The 9,266-nt window shown below is 46.6% G+C and overlaps 1 protein-coding gene across 1 annotated transcript in view; it reads right to left on the reverse strand.

Moving 5' to 3' along the window:
- Positions 1–472: 472 nt before the first annotated feature.
- jam3b (junctional adhesion molecule 3b) overlaps positions 473–9,266 on the reverse strand; it is a 33,631-nt gene continuing 24,837 nt past the window's right edge. Inside the window, exons 2-9 of the mRNA XM_084473903.1 lie at positions 7,525–7,593; positions 7,233–7,346; positions 6,990–7,142; positions 5,725–5,927; positions 4,918–5,017; positions 4,662–4,791; positions 4,476–4,530; positions 473–4,199 (exon numbers count right to left, since the gene is read on the reverse strand). Of these exons, the coding sequence (XP_084330029.1) occupies positions 4,164–4,199; positions 4,476–4,530; positions 4,662–4,791; positions 4,918–5,017; positions 5,725–5,927; positions 6,990–7,142; positions 7,233–7,346; positions 7,525–7,593 (860 nt within the window). The 3' untranslated portion in view covers positions 473–4,163. The remainder of the gene's footprint in view (positions 4,200–4,475; positions 4,531–4,661; positions 4,792–4,917; positions 5,018–5,724; positions 5,928–6,989; positions 7,143–7,232; positions 7,347–7,524; positions 7,594–9,266) is intronic.

Here is a 9,266-nt window from a genome sequence, read left to right on the forward strand (position 1 = left end):
ACTCACTGGGCGAGCACAGATTTCTTGCTCAACACATTCCAAACACCCGCTGAAAAACGGGAAGAGATCAAACGAACGTATTTGTTGAATGTTATCTTAGGCTGATCATAACAAGTAGTACGTTATTATTGCACCAAGCATTTTTTAGATTTTATTTTAATGTTAAAAAAAAGAAATGGCACACACTTACAATACGTATTTGAATGGAAAGAACATATTTGGAAATTAAGGGAAATACTAGCTCTAATTCCAATATATTAGTTGTTTAGTTATGTAACCATATATCACTGAAGATGGTGACCATATTCATTTAATTGATTCAAGGAACCCATATATCTAGGTGCAAGGCCATGGCTTAACACAAATGTGTTTCTGACTGATGGTAGATGTATAAACAATAAAAAAGTATTGTTGCCCTCTCTCGCTAAAACAATCATACAATAAAAAGAACAAACACACGTCTACGGTGGTATTAGAAGTGAGTTTTATTAATCACAAACAGAACGGTTCAAGAATTAACCAAAGCAGAAATAAAAACAGGGGAAAACAAATCCCCTGACCTTAGATGCACATTCTACCTTCTGTGAGTTTGGTTCATGAAGAGTGAGGTTCTGAACACTGTTTATTCCTAAGAACATTACACACCATTCTGCCCCAGGCCTGGAGAGACCTCCTTAATACCGAGCTCATGTCCTCCTTGAGGTGGACGGTGTGTTTGGCAGTTGGTTGTTTGGCTTTACTCGCCCGCTACATACAGAATATAAACTGGATTTCTAACAGAAGTCTCCATTGACCTCTCCCGTTAGTGAGCACAGAATATCAATTCCTGTTTCAGTGGATGTAGCCTGTTCATAGAATTGGCGGCTGAAGGCTCAGTAATGGTTCCACGTCGACACGACTCAATGACCAGGCATACGCTTCAACCCAGTCGTGAACCTGTTGTGGTTCTGCATCAGGTTTTAGTGAGCGGACCCTCCTTGCGGTGGATGCAAGGAGGGTCTGCAAGGACGTAGTGGGTCTGTAAGCCCCCTTGCGTTGCGTCGAGGCGGAACTATAACTAAGCCTTGACTCCTTTTACAAACACCAGTTAATAACACCTCATAACAAATTAAGTACTGTACATGGCATATTAAGGCATAAATCAACCCATATGTCAGCCTGCGTTAATATGGCAATGCAAAAGTACAGTATACAGTGAAATGTCAATTCGATGATTCTGTTAAGAGCAAGGAAACCAGTGTTGTATGTAAAGTGTTATTTAGTCGGTTTGAGTATATATATATCCTTCTGCCTAATACTGTCTATTACCTTTCTTTACCAAAAATAAACTCCACTATATTTAGGCACTAATATATTTTCTAATTCTGCTTCAATTAAAAAAAAAAGACATGTCTACTTCTTCAACTTCTATCACAAAAAAAACTATTTACAAATTTGCAGATATGTCATAAGGGAAAATGGTACAGTACTCTTGGCTTTCACAATTTGGGGCGGCATCATTCCTTTCAAACGCCCGTGGAGTTTCACGAATGAGAATTATGCAGGTCAATAACTAGGTAGGATCAATGGTTAAAGGTCAATACTGGGGCAGCTCTCCCCAGAGATGTTCATGTAAATGATGTTTTTCTTCTGTTTATTAATATCCGTGTCAATAGCAGAAAGGCACTGAAGAGGAATGACATACAATTGAGAAGCGTTGTTCAGCTGGGATATTCTGGATGCATCGTGTGTGTCTTGTGTCTCTCTCCACGTGTGTGAAGTATTCATCTGTGAACCGATTTGGTGTTCCCATCACACACACACACACTCACACACCCCGTATTAGGAATATTTTCCTTAGATGCAATGGAAGAAATAAAAAACAACAAAAACAACAAATGTTGATCCGTCTCAACATGCAAACAGATCTGGGCAGATCTTCTCTACCATGGGCGATCAGGGTTACTAACACGTGACATCTCTTCCAACACTAGATAATGGATCGTCAATTCATTTAAACAAAACCTGAACGTTGGGGCAGCCCCTAATCGACTTCCCATCAGGTGTTCATATCGTATAAGGTAAACGGCAGAGCAGTTTCAATCAGTTTGAGTGAAAAATGGCATGAAATAAATATTTAATGGCATTTGTCATGCACATTGACAAGAGGACTGAACCCTAGTTCATCAATCTGTCACAACGCCACCGCAAGGCGCCTGGCCAGGTGTAATGTGTGGGTGGTGAAATGCCGTGCATGTAAAATGTTACCTGATCTTTTCAGTCTTACCAATGGAAAGAGTTTCATATCGCCTCAAACACTAAGGCTGGCTTTACACGACAACGCTCCCGGGTGAAACCAACAAAATATTTTATCAGATGTGCCTTTCGTTTAGACGGCGACAGCGTTTTCGGGGCTTAAAAACGCAAAAGAAATGAACCCACCCTCCAGAGTAGAAATCTTAAAAACGCTCCACCGTTGCGTTTCCGTCTAAAGGGTTAACAACGCAAAAGTGTGCTCTGAGCTGCTCACGCTGGCTCTCGTCCCGTACGCGTTTATGTCACATCCATGTGCAGTACAGGCAAACCACAACAAACATGTCGGATTTCACACACTTTTGTGTCATATGGAAGAAAAATTTACCTTACATTATTATGCTAACATATACTTTTCATCTGGCCTATATGCTATATAAATATAACAATGGTGAAGAAAAGCTTAAGAAGACAAGAAGACCCCTCTCGAACTATGACCTGTCATAAGGTCTGTTGATTAACTTATCTGTGTTTACCCACTGGAAAAACAACAGATTGGGAAACTAGGTAGACATGGTGTGTGCAGCAAATATCGGAAATAACAACATTCCTGATGGACAGAAAGGGAGACATAAGGAGGGGCCTGTGACTAGCTCTCCAGTTCTTTGTCAAACCAACTCGGCTTTGCTCTTACTTGTTCGCAAGTGAAAATAAAGTCTTTTGTCATTCTTGCTCCGGTCTCCTCGAACTCTCTTATTTTGAAAGTTTAGTGTTAAATGCGGTTTATCTACCACAGTCACCGTATGCACGCAGATTTCCACCCAAAGACGCTCGTCTAAACGCGGAATGAAAAGTGGGAACGAAACGCCACTTTTGCGGTTTGTGTTCAGATCGTTGTCATGTAAAGCCAGCCTAAACCTATTCTTTTAAAAAAAGTAAATCTATATACAATCCGTACATTTGTTAACCAACAAACCCTGTATTATTTAGATGTAAAACTGAACACGACTGCAAAACAAAGGAACGAAACAAAGAAAACAGTATATTCAATATATACACGATCAACAGCAAGCATTGAAGGACACTTTAAATGCAGACAATGCAGCACTGATAGCGGTTCACAGCGTCTGACTGCCACACCTCAGAGGCCTTCTTACTGTATAAGACTATCTACAAACATGAACAGGGGTCGCTATCTCGTCAAAAAGCCGGGCACGACCCCACAAAAGAAATCAAATATGTAAGACCTCTGGAACCAGGAACCAGGTGCTGATATGCTAATACTTGTCCGTTTACCATTTGCCTAAATCTTCCCCCTTTTTCTTTTCTCTTCTTCTTGGGAAACCATGTAGATGTTGACATTTGAATGGTGGTTAAAGTGTTAAATAATTGTATTTCAACCAAAAATAATAAAAAACAAAATCATGTTAGTATCTTACACGTATTTAAAAAAGTAAACCTTTTATCTAGAGGCATCTTAAAATATATTCCTTCAAAAATAGTCAGACACATTTCCACAGTAGTAATGTACAAATGACACAAGGTTTAAAGCAAAGTAGAGACAAGTCACCTCCAGCTCCTTTTCACCCACTGAGACATCCTTCGTGATCGTTAAACTTTGTGGTGTTGTTTTTTTCCGTTGACTGTGTAACCTGGCATTGGCCGTTAAAGAAAAACAATGATTCCATGATGTAGCAAAATAAGTCGGTTGGCGGTGATGACTCCTGTACCAGTCGGTGAGATACCTCCTGCGTGGCTCCTGTGAAAACGTGTGACCTTTGGCAAACCTTTTTCAATAGTTTTGTTTCAGTCTTGCCGAGGGGGTCCAAGGCAGAATCTGTGGCAGCGGCACGGGCTGAGACAGCCTCGTGTGGACACTGGTGAACATATCTGGCCTTCGACGCCCCAGGAAATAATGCTGCTCTCCCGCTTCAGATCACGAATGAGGATTTGTGTCGGAAGTCACCCTGCAAGAAAAGACAGCAATAAATGAAACGGTGGACCTCCCGCATCGAGGGACTCGTGACCTTTTCATTGACTGGATGTTTGATAAATGGTGGAGGTTCCCGAAAAAAATATCTTATTTTGCTTATTTTGCTTTCATTTAGAGTCAGTGTAAACTGACTCATTCTTTAAGTCAGTGAAAACAAGCTCTTTTTTTTAAGTCAGCATAAACAGATTCCTTATTTAAGGTCATTGTAAACAGATTTCTAGTGAAAAAGACAAGGGGAGTTTGAACTCACCTCATCCTCCGTCCGGACATAGTCTACTCCGTCTCCCTTCGCCGGGACTTTGTAGCTAAAACAAAGAATAAACACAATCAACTAAAAGTGACACGATAAAGTATGCACAACTCGACGTGTTTTCAGGTAGTGCTGGTAATACTATTAATGATTGGATTAAGAAATGATTATTAAATGATTTCTTACTTGTTTCCTGCCTCTTTCTGATTGGCAAAGTAGCCGCGCTTATATGCACAGCAGATTCCCAGTGTTATACAAAGGAGCACCACCACCACCACCAGTACTCCCATTACTATGCCGGCCACGTTCAGGTCATCTGTGGATGAGGAGAGGATAAATACAGCATTGAGTATATTTAAATATATATTTTTTGCAGCAATTAGGCTTGGCTAATTTGTTCTGCTGCGTTGACAGTGGGGAGCTGTGTTTGCGGTGGACTTACAGACTTCCATCCGTTGCGGGCCGCACTCAGAATGTCCCGCGTCGTTCTTGGCCCGGCAGTGGTAATCGCCTGCATCCTCCTTCCGGACCTCAGTGAACTTCTGCATGAGACAAAACACAAAGCTGTACTTCCTACATTTACCCATATGTTTTTTGCTTTGGTTTTTGGGTATGTATGTTTGCTCCTGTGTGTGAATGTACATGTGTGTGTATGTAAATGTAAATGTAAAGTATGTAAATATGCATGACTTATGTATGAAAATAACCATTATACCTATGCATACGTACATGCATACAGTACATCTGTACTGTATGCATGTCATGTACAGTATGAATATCACGCAAGTACTTCTGTCATGCGCCTGTGTACCTATGTAGGGACGCGTGTACATAGGTGTACGTATGTGCGTATATAAGTAACATGCGTATGAGTGTCCCAGGAGAAGGTCAGCAGGGACATGTGTGTGTGTGTGTGTGTGTGTGTGGGGGGGGGGGCAGGCTGGGAGGGCCAGCCAGAGAGAGCAGCCAGAGAGCGGGCCAGAGCAGCAGCAGCAGCAGCATGGAGGAATGTGCAAACGGGTACGGGGCGGATTCCCGTCGTAGCTCGGGCCTTATCGCACCGCCATCAACTGTCTGCCCGAAATACCCAGAGCGCCCCGCCTTCCCCCCCCCCCCCCCCGCCCCCTGGGTGTCTGTCAGGCCCGCCACGCCCTTGTCGCTGCCGGCCATGCCCTTGTCAAAACACAGGCGGCCCCACGTGCAGAGCGGACCACCCGCCACCACCGTCACACCGGGGGGCACAACTCACCAGGGTGCCGGTCTCCCCGTTGAGCATGTAGGAGGAGTTGAAGAAGCGCACGCTGGTCTTGGGGTCGTCGGGGATCTCCTCCTTGTTGAGGAACCACTGGTACTGGGACTTGGGGAAGCCCTCGTCCTCCACGCAGCGCAGCTCCGCCGACTTGCCCACCGGCACCGACTTGGGAACGCTGCATTTGGGCACCACGGGCTTCACTGCGCGGGGAGACACGGAAAAACACACACGCCGGGGACGGGTTAACGCTACTGGTGTTGCCCACAGCGAGAGAGAGAGAGAGAGAGAGAGAGAGAGAGAGAGAGAGAGAGAGAGAGAGAGAGAGAGAGAGAGAGAGAGAGAGAGAGCCAGAGAGAGAGAGCCAGAGAGACAGACAGAGAGAGAGAGAGCAAACTCTATGATGACTAAGCCTCAACTCGTCCATCTTTGAGGAACAATCATTAAACGTAGGCTGTTGTCCCACCCTGACCTTTGCCCTTTTTTGCCCCAGCACGTTGGAACCGGCCCCCCGAACGCTAAGCAGATGGGTATGTGTTGTTCGGGCCAAGGGTGCCAAACATTGCCACCCCAAAAAACACGCGGTGCTGGCTTTCTTTAGCACAGCAATTTCGGAGCGGATGCAGTTTCAGGGTCTCCTCTTTTAGCCCTGAACACGCCTTTGCAGCTGGGCAGGTCGAGTGGCACAACGCATCCCTATGTGTTAGGCCCGAGGCTTGGCAAGGGACCTGCAACGCCGTATCGTCTTACCCCGTCCTGCGTGGCATATGCATGGACAGATCTCCCCTGCCATAACAATAATAGATTTTGCGTTGAGGACCGGAAGGCGAAACGTCCAATTCCAAATAATAATAATAATCGCATTGGTCAAAAAGATCGACGATGCGCCTTGAGCCGTTTAGTTCTTGTCAGTCATATGAAGCTTATTGAAATAGATCAGATATAAGATATTAATACTCAGGATGCTTCGCCGCAACGGGTATAACCTGAGTCGGGCCGGTTGGCAACACAAACGTTGCTAGACCTACTGAGTCTGGGAACGTGTGTGTGTTTCCCAGACCTACTGAGTCCGTGAGCGTGTGCGTGTGTTTCCCAGACCTACTCAGTCTGGGAATGTGCGTGGCAAATAAAAAGCAGCCAATGGATTAAAACCCGGGAGACGTACTTTAGGAGGAGAGATGAAAGGAGAGATGAAAGAGAGCCCCGACACGAATGCGAATATGAATAACAACGACGACAACGACGACAACGATGACGACGGGTACCTCTGACGACGAGGCTGATGATGATCTCGTCAAAGGTCTTCTGGTCGCCGGGCGCCGTGACCTCGCAGCGGTAGTCGGCGGTGTCGGAGCGCGTGGCGTTGGTGATGACCAGCGTGGCGGGCTCTCTGATCCGCGCTCTGCTCTCCAGGTCCCCTGCGGGGTCACGGGAAACAAAGATCAGCGCGATCCCGGCGCCCCGGATGGAACGCCGTCCACTCGTTGGACACGGAAAAAAAGTAGTACCTGAGACTTTCTTGTCGAAGAACACGTAGCTGGGCTCGTTGTTTTGGATCTTCTTCCATTCGATGCGCGGGTTGTTTGTGGAGATGGACTCGATCAGACAGGATAACTCAATTGCTGAAAATAAAACAGAACCCGTTGAAATGGATAGCAGAACGGGGAGTGGCAGAAAAGTAATTCCAGATGGTATGTGTCGGGGAGCGGGTTCGGTTTCTCCGACGATGAACCGCCAATCAGCTCTCGGCGTGGGGAGAGATTGTTTTTCATATTTTGTCTTGTGTCCATCGGCACTTACACTCAAACTCGTTTGTCCATGGCGCGGCGTCGTTTGTCTTCAGCACCACGGCCGACGTTGGCAAGCAACCTGGAAGACACAAAGAGAGAGAGAGAGAGAGAGAGAGAGAGAGAGAGAGAGCGAAACAGAGACAGAGAGAGAGAGAGAAACAGAGACAGAGATACAGAGAGTGAAACAGAGACAGAGAGCGACAGAGAGAGAACGATAGAGAGAGAGCGATATAGAAAGTGAGACAGAGAGAAAGAGAGAGACAAACAGAAGAAACATAAGCACGAGTTGTCACCTGAAAGTCATGATTTCACAGCCGCTAGCAATCGCCACAGTTGACCATTTTGATTCGGTGACAATTTGGGGAATGGCCAATAAAGCGTGCGGGGAACGCCCAGGTGTCCTGCTTTATTAGCCATTCCCCAAATGTACAGAATTCCATCAATGGTAAATTTAGAGACACTTCAAAGTCCTCCTGGGCCCCCCCCCCTCCCGCCACCTCCATCCCCTAACCAACCCAATCACCATTGTTTGCGCGCTGGCCTTACTTGGCCTTGCTGTAATACCTTCCATTTTTAGTCTTCCCGGTCACCGTCGTTATGTGGCCGTGTGTGTGTTTGTGTGGCCGTGTGACTAAGTGTGTATGACTAAGTGTGTGTGTGCGCGCGCTCATGTGTTGGGAGGATGGTGTTTCTATGCACGGCAGATAATTGTGCAGGGAGGCATGTGCCCTTTATGGGGCAGAGCTCCCCCATGCCAGTGGCCTCGCTCTCTCTCTCTCTCTCCTTCTCTCTCTCTCTCTCTCTCTCTCTCTCTCTCTCTGGGACTAATGGCGCAACAGCACCCAGGAATGAGCTGGGTGTCTCTGTGGTAGAGGGACAGGGCCTTAGGATCGGGTACGCTTGCTGAATCATACTGATGGCCCACACATACAGGGAATAACACACACACACACACACACACAGGGAATAACACACACACACACACACAGGGAATAACACACACACACACACACACACACACACACAGAGGAAATAACACATGTCGGGGTGGGGGGGGGGGGGGGTGGGGGGTCGAACCATGCTCTCTCTTTAGCCGTTTCCGTAGCGATCAGCGGTGAGGCTTGGGGTCGTGTGGCCTGTTTGTGATCCTGCCTGTAACGCGGTGGTAGTACAGTCGGTCAGTGGCCTGTCTCCAATGCTCCCACGGCCTGCCAAAAATGTCCCCGAGTTCACCGGCCACCAAACAGCCCTGCTGCTGCTGCTGCTGCTGCTGCTGCTGCTCACCGGCCTCGCCGGGCCTGGCTGGTGGTGACTACCACTGACATCTGCTGTGAGACATATGGGCCACTGTGGGATAGGGAGTCCTTTATAATTGTCTGCCTCGTGGGAGCCAAGTGATACACCGTGATAGCCCGTCGGGGTGGTTATAAACGGTGGTTGCGTATAAACGGACGCCAATGTGTGCTCTATTTTCTTTATTAATTCCATAGCGTTTATACTCTGATCAAAATGCCCTATGCCCTAGGGGCTTACACAGGACTAATTAGCCGCAGCATTGAGACACTCCTAGGCACTTCTAAATCAAGGTTAGCTTCGATGTCATCCGAGGGCCCCGGCCAACTGTCATCCTCCCCCGTGCACACGACTACGTCTCGTTTCATGTGGCCACGCAGACACGCTAAGCTGATTAGCTCCTCGTCTCTACACATCATTACCAGAGACCAAAGCCTGTTGTTGTTACGGAGCGCCGGC

This window comes from Micromesistius poutassou (genome assembly GCF_964030765.1).
Source record: "Micromesistius poutassou genome assembly, chromosome: 10".
In the NCBI taxonomy this organism is placed as follows: Eukaryota; Metazoa; Chordata; class Actinopteri; order Gadiformes; family Gadidae; genus Micromesistius; species Micromesistius poutassou.